This window comes from Bubalus kerabau, chromosome 16 (genome assembly GCF_029407905.1).
Source record: "Bubalus kerabau isolate K-KA32 ecotype Philippines breed swamp buffalo chromosome 16, PCC_UOA_SB_1v2, whole genome shotgun sequence".
Lineage (NCBI taxonomy): Eukaryota > Metazoa > Chordata > Mammalia > Artiodactyla > Bovidae > Bubalus > Bubalus kerabau.
This window is the reverse complement of record NC_073639.1, coordinates 66,604,507-66,620,990: the sequence shown is the minus strand read 5'-3', so window position 1 is coordinate 66,620,990 and position 16,484 is coordinate 66,604,507. Positions and strand designations below refer to the sequence as shown.

Sequence of the window (16,484 nt, the reverse complement as noted above, 5' to 3'; positions counted from 1 at the left end):
ACCCCCTTCCTTCCCCCTGCTGTCTTGAGAGGGCTTGACTTGAGCCCTGACATCCTCTTTGCTTTTCCCCGGTGTCCCACAGAAATTGGATGCGGGCAACCAGCTGGCCCTCATTGAGGAACTGCACAAGGAAATCCGGTTCATAGGAAATGAGAGCAGAGGCGAGCACGTGCCAGGCTTCTGCCTCCCGAAGAAGGTGAGCCAGGCCCTGGGCGGGGCCCCGCGGGCGTGTGGCCCTCCTCTGCCTTCCCCGGGTCCCCAGCGCTGGGGCCGCTGGAGCAGCTGCGTGTTACTCCACGTAGTGCTCTAGGTGCTGTTGCGCACCTCCACGGACAGCGTGTTTCTTCCCCATGGTGGCCCCGCGGGGACAGGGTCAGAGTTCACCACCTCCAGTTTCAGCTGTGGAGGTCACCTCAGAGCAGATAAGTGACAGGGCTGCAGGGACTCTGCTCTCGTCACTGTCAAGTCGAGGAGACTGTTCCCCAGCCAGCACCCTCAGGCCACGACCCCAGCCACCCGACTCGGTCGCTCATGGAGTTGAAGAGAGGGTGGCTGACAGAAGCTCCTGGCTTCGGGTCGGGGACACCTGGGCCCAGAACCTTTGCGATTTGACTCTCAGGTGTGGTTCTCTTGTCAGGGGGTAACATCCATCCTTCCAGTGCTGCGGGAGGGGGTCCTGACTGGCAGCCCGGAACAGAAGGAGGAAGCCGCCAAAGCGTTAGGCTTGGTGATCCGCCTGACCTCGGCGGACGCCCTGCGGCCATCCGTGGTCAACATCACTGGCCCTCTGATTCGCATCCTGGGGGACCGGTTCAGCTGGAACGTGAAGGCGGCTCTGCTTGAGACACTCAGCCTCTTGCTGGCCAAGGTGAGGACTGACAGGTTCACTTGGTCCACGCGGATCTTAGAGCACAGATCTGTGCACAGGAGACCAGCACCCACTGTGCTGTGCAGGCAGGGTGACAGCGCTGCCTGGGAGTCGGCAGAGCAGAGGGAGCAAAGACCTTGGTCTCTAGACTCACAACACATGGTCAAGTCCAGGTCCACCACTTGGCAGATGTGTGGCCAGAATGACCTCAGAAGGTCATACAACTTCTGAGTCTGCTCCTTCACTTGTGTTTTGAGGGTACAACACTGCTTGTCTCTCAAAGGGCTGTGAGATATGGGGCTCAGGTGAAATAACATCTAATGACACGTTCTAACTCAACACACCAGCGTGTGTGTGTCTGATAATCGCTTTTATTAGAAGTGGTTGATTCAAAGGACAAAATCCAGGGCCACGTGAGTACAATAGAAACCTTGTTCACATACATTTCCCATCTTTATGACTACCTCATAAAGGGAGATGAAGAGAATCTGAGGAGAGAACGCAAAGGAAGTCCAAGAGCAACTGCAGTAACTTCAGTTTTTGCCCTAAGTGTCAGAAGTGAAGCAACACATTAACTGTTTCTGATACTTTACAGGCCAATAATTAAAGCCTTTAGGCTTAGAGAGTTATAAACAGCCAAGATTTATTTTGTTAAAAAAAATTTTTTTGCTTGTGGTTTGGAAACAAAAGCTTAAGAGAGTGGTAGCTCTTTTCCTTCTGTGAGAAAAGTGTGGGGGAGCAACTTCCCAGCTAAAAAATGGGACTGTGAGCATCAGTCTCGTTTTGTTGGAAATTGTCTTTTCTTTTTTCTTTTTATTTAAGTATCATCTTTATCTTCCATTCTGTGCCGTTTTTGTATATGTGTGTGTGTGTGTGTGTGTGTGTGTGTGTGTGTGTTAATTCTGTGTCCAGATGTGTGTATATGAATTCTGTGTCCAGATGGAACCTTTCCCTCCTGGAGTTTGTCCCACAGGCTGTGAGCCAGGTGTCACCCGTGGGCAGGTGGCTCTCACCACAGCTTTGCTGGCTTTATTCTGTGGTCCGCCTCCCAGCAGCCTGCCAGCCCCAACCCCAGTGTCTCTAGACCCTAAATGGCATTGAGCCTCCAAACAGCTTCTTTTTCCTTCCCTTTTAGCCTTGAGTAGATCTTTCCTCTGGGACCCATCTGTAGTTTGTCACAGATGTGCGTCTTTTCCTCCACGTGGTCAGGACTCAGACTGGATTGTCAGTGCATGGGTGCATGTGTGTACAGGGATGACCTCCCGAAGCCACCTGTTCTGTAGGATTGTGTGCAGTAGGTGGCACCTGGCCTGTTTATCTGCCTTTGCAGAATGTTCTTCCACGGTACTGACAGGTCTGCTGGCCCGCTCTGTAATGTATTCAGAGCCAGGGGTTTCAAATCACTTGCCCACGTGGGCAGAACTCCCCTAAGCCGAGCTGATGGTTCCCCGCCCGTGGGAAGCTGGAAGCAGAAGAGGAGGCTAAGGGGACCCTCTGTGCTGGGCTCCCCCATCTTGCGGCGCCTCTACTTCCAGCCTGAATGTGGAGCCCCGTGGGTTCGGGGTGCTCTGTTTTCATGCCTGTGTGCCTTGTGGCCTGCACTCCCCCTCAGCCAGGCTCTGGGATGGGGGTCTCTCTGACAGGTTGGGATTGCCCTGAAGCCCTTCCTGCCCCAGCTGCAGACCACCTTCACCAAAGCCCTGCAGGACTCGAACCGCGGCGTGCGCCTGAAGGCCGCCGATGCGCTAGGAAAGCTCATTTCCATCCACATCAAGGTGGATCCTCTTTTCACGGAGCTGCTGAATGGCATCCGGGTCATGGAGGACCCAGGCGTCAGGTGAGGCACTGGCGCAGGGAGAGCTGTGGCCCTGGGGTGGCCCGGCCCTGCCTGTGCAGTGGGAGCGCGAGTGGAGGACAGTTGGGTTTGAGTCGGGCATGTTGGTTCTGCAGGGACACCATGCTGCAGGCCCTGAGGTTTGTGATTCAGGGAGCGGGGGCCAAAGTGGATGTGGTCATCCGGAAAAACATCGTCTCGCTCCTGCTGAGCATGCTGGGACACGACGAGGTACTGCCGCAGGTGGACGTGGGGCGCGCGGGTTGGGCTGGTTTCCCTTCCCTTGGGCTGGTGTCTCTGCCTCGAGAAGCAGAACCTGGTTAGGAGTGATCATCACTCCCGACATTTGTGTCGCTCTGTGGTTTGCCACACCTCTGGTCTTGAGGGAGATAGGCACTTAGTGTTGATATGGACGACGTATCATATAGGTAAGGGAACCTAAGGTTTCTAAAGTCCCAGGTCTCGTTCATTTGTTCTCCAGTCTTAAACAAGTCGCTTCCCCCGCTCTGCCCCTCATTTCCCCAGTTGTAAAATGCTGAGTTTTGTTTTTTGGCTCGGGAAACATTTGCTGATGTGCAGAGCCTTGCCCATAAGTAAATGAAGTGTGGGCACAGCCCCCAGGAAACAGTGTCTGGTGTCTGTCCAGAGCGGGGTGCTCAGCCCTGTTTGTGAGGGGCAGACTGACCTGGGGCCGTGCCCTACCATGTGGTAGAGTGAGAACTGGGACTGAGCCCATGACTCCTGGTTCTCTGTCCCAAGGCCCTTCCTGGCCCAGTCTGCAAGCATCTGTGAAGTACCAGTTGGCTGCCTTGCGCTCTGGTGAGCCCCAAAGTGGTTGAGTCTTTGAGAAGGATTTTCTCTTTCCCCTTTGACAGACGTCTCTGCCATGTCGCCAGATCGACACTGTGGGGCTGATCTCTGGAGGGAGGCCTTGGGGTTTGCGCGGAGCTGCACCTCGTTTGCCCATGTCCGGGGCCGGTTATCCCCTGCAGCTGAGGCCCCGGCCTTTTGTGGCACAGAAGGGAGCCTCTGCCTTCTCTTGGTCATGGTCTGTCAGGGTTTTATAGGGCCACTCACAGTGCAAGCAAAAGTTAGTACACAAACCAATTTGCATTTCACCACAATGGAGCTTAAAATAGACTCCTTTGAGAGAGTGGGTGTTGTGTCAGAGAGAGCCAGCTTTAGCCTCGCGTGACACCTGGGAGCTCAGAGGCCCAGACTGCCGGCCGGCCACCCTCCTCCCCCTCAGAACTTCCGCTGGATCAGAGGTGGCAATCCAGGGTGCCGGCCTGGCTCATGTCTCCCCATGGGCCCTTGAGGCCCTGGTTGGTTCTTTGGTTGTTTTGTTTGGGAGAGGCACGCCAAGTTGGCACTTCGAATATTATAGCACGTAACCCCAAATCCTCTGCACAGCATCCTGTAGTGAGCCAGCAGGGAGAGCGGCCAGGAAGCGCTTATGTACGAGACTTTGGTTTTGGCACAGAACCCTCAGCCTTTCCCTATTGCCTTGGGCTGATTAGAGCTTCAGTTTGACTTCCCAGGACAGACCCACACAATGTTGGGGCAGCAGGGAGCCTCTCTGGACATAGGCGGACACATGAGAGGTTTGGGAGTAGGGTGAGGTGGGGTGAGGTTGAGGTGGAGCTCCCAGTGGTCCTCTAACCACCTTCCCTGAGGACTAAGGGCAGAGCTTGCATCCCTTCCCGCCTCACAGGGCTGTTGATAGTAACTGAGATAATAAACGTAAAGTATTCAGGCTTGTAAGAAGAAAGGTGCTATGTAAATACAGTTATTGTTGCTATTATGATGATGATCACCATATGCACACACGCTGGAGTTTTCTATAATTAAGTTAAGTGCTGGGTGTGTAATTTTTAACTCGATGCCGAGTGGCAGCCGCAGTGAGTGGTAGCCCTGCTCTGGCGGCGGGAGTGAGTGCGCCTGCAGGGAAGACTGGACTTGGCGTCTGCCTCCCTCCCGCCCTGGTGCCCGTGGAGCCCATGTGAGGTGGCACCCTGGTTCACTACCTTCTCTGCCCCGTCAGGACAACACGCGCATCTCCTCGGCTGGGTGCCTGGGGGAGCTGTGTGCCTTTCTGACGGAAGAGGAGCTCAGCACCGTTCTTCAGCAGTACTTGCTGGGTAGGCCTCTTGTGTGCACTTTTCGGGGCCTCTCTGTCTCCCTGCCCCTCAGAGGGTCTTCTGGCAGCTGGACCACCCTCTCCTTGGAAATGTCAAAACGGAGTTTCCAGGGGTCTTGCAGCCTGGAGCATCTCTGCTCCGAGGACGCAGCTGTGGTTGGGAGTGGCCTGTGAGGGAGCGGCCACTTCGGGCAGGGAGGTCTGTGTGCAATGAGGACTGGGGTTCCCACCAGGCTCTGAGCTGACACACGAGTCTCAGGTGGTGGAGGTGGGCTTCGCGGGTGGTAGACGGTGCAGGTCAACCCCCCTGTGTCCTTCCACCCAGCGGACGTGTCTGGCATTGACTGGATGGTTCGGCATGGGCGGAGCCTGGCTCTCTCCGTGGCTGTGAGCGTGGCTCCTGGCAGACTCTGCATAGGCAAGTATGGCAGCGACGTCCAGGACATGATCCTCAGCAACGCCATGGCGGACAGGGTAAGGCTTTGGGGCAGCCAGACCAGGTGGTCAGAATTTCACTCTTGCCAGTAACTTCCTGTGCCCTGGGACCAGTGCTTGGTCTCCCTGGGCACCAGTTTCATCATCTAAACAGTGAGGAGTTTGGGTTGGAGCATCCAGAGGTCCCTTCTAGGCCAGAAAGTCTCTGATTCTGTTTCTGGGAACTAGTGTCTCAGGCTTTGTTCACCTGCCCCACAGCCAGGCAGAAGCTCTTGATAAGAGCCGTCAAAAGGTCTTGGAGGTGATGTAGTCGGGGGTGGGGTGGGGACTGCTGGTGGAGAGCCAGGGTCCCCGGAAGTGCCTGGGGAAGGGATGGTGTATGGCCCTGCTGCCCCAAGGAGGGAGCTGGAGGCACCCTGTCTAGCTCTCTGCTCACTTTCCAGATCCCCATCGCCGTGAGTGGGGTCCGGGGCATGGGCTTCTTGATGAAGCACCACATCGAGACCGGAGGAGGACAGTTGCCGGCCAAACTCTCCAGCCTGTTCATTAAGGTGAGTGGGGCAGCCTGGCTCATGAGATGGATCTGTGACCAGAAGACACCGGAAGTGTGTCTGTGTGTTCCAGGCACTCGGAGGGTGGCCTGCAGGGCTGAGGGGTGGGGGGTCTCTGAGCCCGTAGGGCTGGGGTGCAGAATGGTCTGTGGAAGACTGCCCAACTTTTTTTTTTTTTTTTTTTGGCCCAACTTTTTGTCAAGAGTCTCCCATACATCCATGACCCCAAATCAAGTTAAGAACCTCTATTTTAGGCATTCTTTATAGGCATCCCAATTTTTCAAACTTTGTGGCAGACCTGCCTCCCGTTAGTAGGCGTGACAGTAATTAGCAGGCATGGCTGCTCTGGTGGCTGCAGGACCCTCTTGGGAAAGCTGGGGAGCCCGGCAGAGGGGCCTCCAGCATCTGTGTGATAGAGCATACTGCTCAAACGCTGGTGTGCACACAGAACCAGAACCTACGTTTTAAGAAATGCAGCCGAGCCCTACACCCTGCCTTTGTAACCAGCTCCCGGGCAGTGTCAGTGGCCCTGGTGCACTGGCCTCACTCTGAGCAGGGAGGCTCCCACGGCTGCTGTCCCCACCCTGCAGACACCCAGAGAGGAGGGTGTACAGGGCCCTGATTGGACTGAGCCTGTATCACCCCGCGTGCAGCTGTCGTCAGTGTTTATTACTGAGGACCTGCTGTGCTCCTGGCCGGGCTAGACCCTGAAGTACAGAGGTGAACGGGGCAGACAAGATCTCTGGAGGCGGAGGTACACAAAGAGCCTGTGGGAGGGCCCTCATCTAGATAGATAGGGCTGTCGGGGAGATGCCTGAAGGCTGACATCTGAGCTGAGGCCTGAAGGATGAGAGGGGACTGACCAGGTGAGGATCTGGGGCAAGCACGCCCCAGGTAGTGGGACCCGCCAGTGCAGGGGCGCAAGGCAGGAAGCAGCGTGGGGCGTTTGAGGAAGTTGGAAGCCCTCGTGGGCTGAGAGTGCTGAGCCAAGGAGAGGGTGGTGTGAGATGACGTGGAGAAGGTAGGGTCCGAACACACCCAGCCGCCCTCCCACAGTGGGAATGCTGCGGAGGGAGCAGGGGGTCAGGTCCCATGACGAGGGCGGGGTCAGGTCCCACGACGAGGGCAGCGTCAGGGCAGAGCCGGGGCTGTGGCAAGGAGCAGGCTGGATGTGCCTGATGGAAGGCCCACGCTCCTCTTCACAGTGTCTGCAGAACCCATCCAGTGACATCAGGTTGGTGGCTGAGAAGATGATCTGGTGGGCAAACAAGGACCCGCTGCCTGCCCTGGACCCCCAGGCCATCAAGCCCATCCTGAAGGCCCTCCTGGACAACACCAAGGATAAAAACACCGTCGTCAGGGCCTACAGTGACCAGGCGATTGTCAACCTCCTCAAGATGAGGCAGGGAGAGGAGGTGTTTCAGGTGGGAGCCTGGGACTGGTGGGCCTCCCCACGGCTTCTGGGCGCTTGTCTTGTGGGCCTTCTGCGTGACAGTGTTTAAGGCTTGTACTCTGCTACCCTATAGGCATGAGTGTTGATGGGCAGATAGTCATCTGGTAGTCATCCAGTCTGGTGCCTAAAAACACTCCCTCTATTCCTGAGGTGTTGAGATTCCTTTCAGCAGCAGGGTTCCTCCTCCAAGTAAAATCTCAGGTGGCTCCCAAACCTGTAACAGACCTCCCAGGGCTGCCTGTTGAGGCCCAGAGTCCTGTCCCTCAGCCCCCTGCCTGCTGAGCCACCTTTGAAGCGCTGAGCACTCCAGGCCCCACTCCGTCATCGGCTCGGGGTGTGAGGCCTGCATGTCTTGGCTGTCTCTGGATCCACTCAATTCCCTTCCTTTGCCAGGGTCCCCCTCAGTGGTTCTAGTTCTGGGTTCGCGTTCAGTGTTGTCTTTGATTGGAGAAAGCTGAAGCCATATTTCCTCATTTTGTCCCCTCGTTTCCCTCCTTCCCCCAGTCCCTCTGCAAGATCCTGGATGTGGCCAGCTTGGAAGTGCTGAATGAATGCAACCGGAGGTCTCTGAAGAAGCTGGCCGGCCAGGCTGACTCCATGGAGCAGGTGGACGACACCATCCTGACCTGACAGACCCAGGCCCGTCCGCTGGGCTTTGCATCAGCATTTCAGCTCCACCTCTTTGTTCACTGTTTTCATTTTTGAAAATACATTTGTTCTGATGGGGAGCTTAGGAGATGGCGTTCCCAGAAAGTATTTTAATGTATCAACAGACCACAGCCAAAGCCTTAAATCAAACCTACACACAACTGAAAATTGCCTCCTCCATCTCTCACCCTTTTCTTTGGAGAAGACAAGAAAAAGCACACGCATGAGCCTCGCCCAGCGGTCACCAGGAGCTGCTTGTCCACTCTGCGTGGCTGGGTCCAGAATGTGAGGCTCAGACGTCTGCCTCCTGGTCTCTTGTGCCAGAGCTCTGGCTCCAGGGCCAGTGCTTCCAACCTCTGCCTAGATCCCGAGGGGGCAGAGAACCGCGGAAGCCTGCCCGTGCAGTGTCTCAGCGTGGCTTTTCAGCATTGTGCAGCTCACCTGAATCTGACCCATCAGGTGACAGGGACAAAACTCGCACAGCCCTAGTAGTTTGCAAGTTGGGGGAGGGGAGTAGGTTTAAACGCAGGTAGTTTGAAGGAGGGATGTTGAATAAAGGCTTTGATTTGATCTTGATAAGCAGATTTTTAAAAATCTCCGAACATCCACTAAACATGAAGCTTCGTGCATCAGGAGCAAGGCAAGGGTGCATGCAGCTGTTCCCGTGAGCACAGGCAACTCTGATTTCTGGGCATCTCTCCTGCTCTCTGAAGTCCCATAGATACCTGCAGCCACCAGATCTCAAGAGGGCTTCAGTCAGACCTGAGATCTCACTGGTGTGGAGATCCTAGGGGTTGAATCAGCTGCCTCCCTGTTCTGTCCTGACTCAGAAAGGTAGGCAGCTTCTGAGAGTCGAGTTTTACAGAGAAAGTCTTCCCTTATGTGGAATAAGAACAAACCACATTCCTGTAATCAGAATTGCAAGAGGAAACCAAAGTCGCAGTTGAGCATCTGCCTCCTTTATGAATGACTTCCTTCCTCCTGGTTCTTAGAAGGCTCGTGATCCAGGCGTCCTGTCTGATGGAGCCCGCCCCTCCGGGCCCCAGTGACGCAAGTGTTCCTGGGCTGTTTTCCCTGGTCACAATACGGAACAAAACTTGTACCAAAATTTCTGGTATGAGCTGTAAAAGGAAGGGAGAAAATGAAACACGGTGGGAGCGAGCTCACGTTATAAAAGGCCTGAAGTACTATACCAAAAAACAAACAAAAGTGAGGCTTTGCTTATTAATAATGCAGCGGAGGTAGAAAGTAACCTTGTGACTCAGCACTTCTGATGAATACGACAGGTGACCTCTGAGGTGCCTGAGCTTTGTGTGTCACAGGACTTCCTATTTTCTTGCAGCAGACGTGGTCTCCACGGGCTCATTGGAACTGTGGAGTCCCAGGGCTGGAAGGGACCTTGAGAGGGCAGCTGAGCCGGTCCTCACGGCCAAAGCAGCCAATGGTTACAGCTTTGGTAGCCATGGTAACTGCCCTCTGCTCCTGGGAGTCAGATGATTGCCAGCAGGCTCCCAGCTGCCTGGGGCATACGTCCAGCAAGCCAGTTGCAGCTGCAGTCGCCTTTGCCGGCCGGCCCTGGGAGGCCGGTGGCGTTCTCACGGGAGGCAGGGGTTGTGGGCTGGGAAGCCTCTTTGAAGCGCCCGAGGTAAGTGTTCAGTGCTTCCTCCAGGATCTTAGAGCAGACACTTGTGTCCACCTCTGGTGTGCTGTCCCTAGTCTGAAATCGGGAGAGCCTGATGGTACTTACAGCTGGAGGACTCGGAGTAAGCAAAGTCCAAACCTGCCTAGTGGCTCAGACAGTAAAGAATCTGCTCATAATGCAGGTGACCCAGGTTCAGTCCCTGGGTCAGGAAGATCCCTTGGAGAAGGGCATGGCTACCTGCTCCAATATTCTTGCCTGGAGAATCCCACAGACACAGGAGCCTGGCGAGCTACAGTCCATGGGGTCACAAAGAGTCAGACATGGCCGAGCGACTGACACACTGACATTTTCCAAGGAGAAACACCGGGTTCCCATTCAGAGACCGGAGGACAGGGAGATCTCTATTCAGGATGGATGGACGGAGGAAGGTTGATTCACAGACGGAGATGACTCAGAATCCTGGAGTGCACTGACGTGCATCCCCTGAGTCTGAAGGTGGGCTGCAAAGGGCTGTCACAGCCATGCCAGTGGAGCAGGTTAAGGGGATCCCGCCAGCCCATAATTACTGCGGTCCTGAAAACAGCTGCCCAGACCGAACCCTGGAGGAGAAGGAGCTTGCCAGCAGAGAATGAAGCCATCTGCCCTGGTGGTTCGTAGGGCTGTTTAGCCTCAGAGGAGTCGCCCAGCCTTTCTGGGCCAGTTTTCTCATCTGCAAAATGAGGAATTTGGAATGGAAGCTCCCCATATGTCTTAAAGTTATCCTTTAGGGGTTAATAGTAATTATAACAGGTGCCATTTGGCTTTTTTTTTTTTCCCCACTTAACACACTCAATCTGTGGAGTAGTTTCTCTAGTTAGGACTTTTTTCCTGAGGAGGAAATTGAGGCACGGGATAGTCATAAGTGGCAGTCTGTCCCCGGAGCCACTCGTGTCCTTAGCCTGGCTCTTCCTCCTGCTGCGCCGGCTAGCTGGGCACAAGCCTTGTCTTGCATCACTCTATAGACTGGTCCTGCAGGCCTCTCTTGTCCTGCAGTGCATGAGGTGAAGTGCCGAGGCAGCTCCAGGTGACTGGCCAGGGGCCTGAGCCACCCCAGGCCTTCCCCTGTGGCTCTGCAGGCTGATCCATACCTCACCCTGTATATAGGACACTTCCAACACTTCCAGTTGTTAGAAAAGACACTTCTCTGAGACTTTTGTGAGAGAGGGGACCCCTGTCTTTGTCTGCCATGTGTTAGAAGGGCAGTGACAAGATAGTGTGCCTTTAGCTAATCTGGAGAAAACTAAACTGAGCATTCTTAACCTTTTAACTTTGGGAGCCTCTGGAATCTTGGCGTTGAGACTGTTTTAAAATGTAGGAGAGTGTGACGTGGTTCACGTCCCTTGTTGTTCCCTTCATCCCACTGCCAAGATGCTGGAGGGTTTGGGAGAGGGCAGGGGATCTGCAGAGTCAACACTATTTCATTGGTAGGGATTTGGGGACATTATTTTACTGAGTGGATGTCAAAACAAGACAGGCGGTTGGGGATGTTTTTCTTCTAACGGGTTCTGTGTGGACTGGTCTTTAACTGCTCCAAGCCTTTCTAAATAAGAGCAATAGGAAAAACAGGAACCAGCCTAACTTAAATCCTCATACAGAGCACCCTGGTGGAGCTGCATGGACTTGGAAGTCAGGTTTAAACCTTAACTTGACTGCTTCATGTTAATCCAGAGCATGTCCCCTAACCTCTCAGAACGTGTCCTCGTCTGGACAGTGACAGTCCAGCCCCCCAGGCTGTCTGGAGTGGGTGAGGTAACGCCCTCTACATGGCCGGGCCCGCAGGAGGTGCTGCATACGTGGATGGTGTGAGTAAAGTGAGGTGTGTGGACAAAAAGAATGAACCGTGGGCACCTAGTGCTCTGCTAGTGCTCTGATCTGGGGGTAACTGTGGACCCAGAATTTGCAGATGCTAATTTTTTGAGCTCAAGTTTTGAAAAGCCATCAACCTAGAGTCAGATCTTTCTGGCGGATTGATTACTGTGTTTGAATGACACCACCCTTATGGCAGAAAGTGAAGAGGAACTAAAAAGCCTCTTGATGAAAGTGAAAGAGAGTGAAAAAGTTGGCTTAAAGCTCAACATTCAGAAAACGAAGATCATGGCATCCAGTCCCATCACTTCATGGGAAATAGATGGGGAAACAGTGTCAGACTTTATTTTGGGGGGCTCCAAAATCACTGCAGATGGTGACTGCAGCCATGAAATTAAAAGACGCTTCCTCCTTGGAAGGAAAGTTATGACCAACCTAGATAGCATATTCAAAAGCAGAGACATTACTTTGCTAACAAAGGTCCATCTAGTCAAGGCTATGGTTTTTCCAGTGGTCATGTATGGATGTGAGAGTTAGACTATGAAGAAAGCTGAGCGCCGGAGAATTGATGCTTTTGAACTGTGGTGTTGGAGAAGACTCTTGAGAGTCCCTTAGACTGCAAGGAAATCCAACCAGTCCATTCTAAAGGAGATCAGTCCTGGGTGTTCTTTGGAAGGACTGATGCTAAAGCTGAAACTCCAATACTTTGGCCACCTGATGTGAAGAGTTGACTCATTGGAAAAGACCCTGATGCTGGGAGGCATTGGGGGCAGGAGGAGAAGGGGACGACAGGATGAAATGGCTGGATGGCATCACTGACTCAATGGACATGAGTTTGAGTGAACTTTGGGAGTTGGTGATGGACAGGGAGGCCTGGCGTGCTGCGATTAATGGGGTCGCAAGGAGTTGGACATGACTGAGCAACTGAACTGAACTGAAACACTGAAAGAGAGGCACATAAGCACATGGACAGGTCTTCACTGTGCCTGGGCTGGACAGCAGTCCTGTCATTGCTGAAGCAGGAGAGGCTGGGAGCCAGCCCCTGTTTTATGAGGAGAAATGCTGGACTGGATGAGTTATAAGCTGGAATCAAGACAGGAGGGAGAAACATCAACAACCTCAGATGTGCAGATGATACCACTCTAATGGCAGAAAGCAAAGAGGAACTAAAGAGTTCTTGATGAGGGTGAAGGAAGAGAGTGAAAAAGCCAGCTTAAAACTCAATATTAAAAAAAAATTAAGATCATGGCATGTGGCCCCATTACTTGATGGCAAATAGAAGGGGGAAAGGTGGAAGTAGTGACAGATTTCTTCTCCTTGGGCTCTAAAATCACTGCAGATGGTGACTGCAGCCATGAAGTCAAGAAATGAGTGCTTCTTGGCAGGAAAGCTATGACCTAGACAGTGTGTTGAAAAGCAGAGACATTACTCTGCCAACGAAGGTCCATATAGTCAGGGTTGTGGTCTCCCCATTGGTCACGTATGGTTGTGAGAGCTTGACCATAACGAAGGCAGAGCACCAAAGAATTGATGCCTTCAAACTGTGGTGCTGGAGAAGACTCCTGAAAGTCCCTTGGACAGCAAGGAGATCAGTCAAGGGAAATCAACTCCAAATACTCATTGGAAGGACTGATGCTGAAGCTGAAGCTCCAGTATTTTGGTCATCTGATGTGCACAGACAACTCATTGGAAAAGTCCCTGATGCTGGGAAAGATCGAGAGCAGAAGAGGCGTCAGAGAATGAGATGGTTGGATAGCATCACTGATACAATGAACATGAACTTGGGCAAACTTCGGGAGATGGTGAGAACAGGGAGGCCTGGCATGCTGCAGTCCATAGAGTTGCAAAGAGTCAGACATGACTGAACAACAACAAAACTGAGGTAGGGAAGGAAGGGAGCGTCTTTAAGGTCATGTGGCCAGTTGGCTGCAGAACTGGAAAAGCAAACCCACATTTCTTGATATTGTGGTCACCAAGCCCCAGGGCCATATTATAAAAATACTTTTGGAAGGCGAATTTAACAAACAAGTTCTTGGCATGTGGTTCTGTGGAGTGACTGGGTTTCACTTTTTAGAAGAGGTGGAGCCCTGTTGTTTCATTGGGCAGTTCTGAGCTGCTAGGAGGGTTCCCTGCAGAAAGGAAGGTGTTGATGGTAACAAAGCTTAGGAAACTGGAAAAACTAGTCCAAAGATTATCAGCTCAGTGGGATTTCTGGGTGAGATTCCTGAGTGTGTCTGCATGGAAACACCAATTCACTGTGAGCTGCTCTGAGAGTTGGTCGAGATGGCATCTGGGTCACAAACTACCATTTAGACCCTCATAAAGAAGGGAAGTGGGATGCTTGGGGTACTGCAGTATTTAACACAGTGTTTCTCAAATATTTCAGCCCCAAGACTCCTTTACACTGTGAAAAATGGTAGCAGACCCCAAAGAACTCTTGCTTATATGCAACTTGCCTACTGATACTTACTATCTTAGCAAAACTGGTCAACTTTAGAAGCTCCATTAATTCACCTGAAATAAATCTATTACACAGTAGCATAGATAACCATATAGCAAGTGTTAAGTTCGAGGAGAGCAGCGCTGCTTTGCATTTTTGCACGCCTCTGCACTTCTGGATGCTCGCGTCTGCTTCTGCATTCAGTCGACTGTGATGGCCCATGTTGTGCAGCCCTGGGAGACTCCACCATGCACTCTTAAGGAATGAGTGGAAAAGGCAAATGACATCTCAGTTTTGTGAAAATGTTTCAGCTTCACAAATCCTTTGAGTCTCATAGAGGGCCTTGGTGTCTCTAGACCGCAGTTAGAAAATTCTGATCCAATCTTGAAGATGGGAGAAAAATCCTACCTATAATGGGAGGGGGCCTGACCTTGAGTTACAATGAGAGACCCCAAATTTGGCCCACACTTCACAGAAAGCAAACTTGAGAAAGTTCAATCAGGTTATTTCTGAGGCTCCTAACTGTAAATTCTAGGTGTGGCTGCACTTTAACTGAATGGAAACCAAGTGCCCACCATGTCCAGGTCCCAGTGGGTATCAGGATGGTCCCTGCAATCTAGGGACTTAATGTCCACTTGATCTCGAAGAGGGGCGACCAAAGGGCAGGGCCAAGTCTCTTGATCCAATTCGGCCTGCAGCGTACAGGTGGGGAGTCGGGCCAGTTCTCAGGTCCATCAGAGAAGAGACCACAGTCCCGTTTATTCCCTCCCTCCTGGACCAGCATGTTGGGTGGTGGTGCCCTCTGGTCTTATCTGCACCCACTTCCTGTTACCTGATTGCAGCAATTGCTTCTTCCCTCAACAGAGAGTTCAAGTTCAGACTCCACTGGTGACCAGCCTGAACTGTGGATTTCCCAGGTCCCTCCCCAGCCTCTGCTGCACTAGCCCTCATCTGTCCTCCCACCCTGGGCAGTGCTGGCTCTGACCCCAGGCCTCGCACTCAGGGGTCCCTCCCCTTTCCCCTCCACCTCCACAGCACTCGACTCTCCTCTGCCAGCTGAGCTTTTTCAAGTGCTCTTAACCCATCTTCCTCCCATTCTTACTACTCTATCCTTACTGTTCACTGGCTGCCAATCCTCTACCTACGCTATCCTGGAAAATACTTTATTCACCCCACTGTTCTCAGCAGCCCCTTCATTTCTCTTCATTCACAACCAGACTTACTGAATGAACAGTATATACCCACTGCCTTCAGGGCATCACTGTATGTCCTGTAAATCTCTGTATACTCTGTCCCTCTTACTCGCCTTGGTTTTTCCTTTTAACATTTATTTATTTGCATTTTCTATCAGAATGTGAGCTCCATGGAAGCAGGGACTTGAAAGCTTTATTTCCTGCCACCTCTCCAGCTCCTCCATCAGTGCCTGGCAGCTGTGAGCCCTCAAATGTTCACTGCCTCGTCTTCACCAGTTGTACTGTAAATTCCTGAGGATGGAGTTTTGTTTCGCTCCTGTTAGGTCCTCAGTGCTGGCTCCCAGTAGGTGCACAATACCTACCTTACTAGTAAAGGGATCCAGGTGTCAGGCTAATTGTTTTCTAAAAATTTGGTAGATACTGTTTGCATATCGTCTTTTGTACTGGTCCTTCTTGCTGTTACGTCACACCTGGGCTTCGGTAGTAGCCTTCGTTAAAGCTCTGCAGCTGAAAATCCCTCCTGCGTGCCTGTACCAGATAACATCCCCCCAGAACATTCTGATACTGCTCCTCTGCTCAGGAACTTTCAATGCCCCCCACTGTAGTCGCTGTAAGGTCTGAACAGGTGGTGTTGCAAAGCTCATCATCGCTAAGCTGGCCCTTCAGAACAGTGGAACAAAGTTTCCCGTTGGCAGCACATACTGCTGCTTACCTCCGGGGACACAAAAGTTTATGTTGTTCTAAATAGAGACTTTATCTACCATAACATAGTTCCAGTCACTGCATTGTAGTTTAGATCATGTATAACAATGTTTCTAGAGGAAAATGTGCTCAGATTTTCCCTTTGGGGAACCAGGCACACACCCTGTCTCATGGGGAATTCTCCCTCAAGGCTAACACCCATCATCCTCGGGGCTATGAGAGCAGCTATTAAAACACACCCGCCATTCCCAGCTCTTTCAATTCCAATTCCACCATGAGAACTCTAGGATGAAATCCTTCCCCCCACCCCCTTCCCCATTCTAATCAAAAGTGCTAGCTCTCCTCTGAAGTCTAGTCTGCTAATCTGACAGCTGTTTCATCTTGTATTTTTTTATTCCTCACAAGTGTGTCTTATCTCTGATGAGACTGAAAGCTCCTGGATGGGAAAAGTTCTATCCTGGAGTCTGTAGCACAGGAATTAACACCCATTGCCTCCTAGAAGGCACACGGAGGCAAGTCAGAGGAGTCTGGGCTTCATAATGGCTGGTTCTGCTCCACTTCTTCAAAGTATCCTACAGCTGTGCTCTGAAGAGGCCTCCCTGGGCATGTGCGCTAAGGTCTGCAACAGCAAATGGCCCAAAGCAGGAATGAGTCAGTGCAAAATGACCTCAGGTTTAACAGCATTACTATTACTGTTTATCATATGCCTGTAGGAGCCGGGTGATTTGCAAAC

At 52.4% G+C, this 16,484-nt stretch overlaps 1 protein-coding gene across 3 annotated transcripts in view; it reads left to right on the top strand.

Moving 5' to 3' along the window:
- The window catches only part of GCN1 (GCN1 activator of EIF2AK4), a 55,147-nt gene extending 46,639 nt beyond the window's left edge, over positions 1–8,508 (top strand). The window contains exons 50-58 of one of the 3 annotated variants that reach the window (XR_008703569.1): positions 83–196; positions 638–868; positions 2,512–2,705; positions 2,819–2,933; positions 4,747–4,843; positions 5,168–5,316; positions 5,721–5,828; positions 6,482–6,582; positions 7,034–7,169. Coding sequence is in view for 1 of the 3 variants with exons in the window: in XM_055550523.1 (XP_055406498.1) it covers positions 83–196; positions 638–868; positions 2,512–2,705; positions 2,819–2,933; positions 4,747–4,843; positions 5,168–5,316; positions 5,721–5,828; positions 7,034–7,252; positions 7,786–7,911 (1,353 nt within the window). In the remaining 2 variants the exon portion in view is untranslated. Of the gene's footprint in view, positions 1–82; positions 197–637; positions 869–2,511; positions 2,706–2,818; positions 2,934–4,746; positions 4,844–5,167; positions 5,317–5,720; positions 5,829–6,418; positions 6,583–7,033; positions 7,253–7,785 lie in introns of those variants that run through there. The other 2 variants (XR_008703568.1, XM_055550523.1) reach the window with 2 other exon arrangements.
- The last annotated feature ends 7,976 nt before the right edge of the window (positions 8,509–16,484 follow it).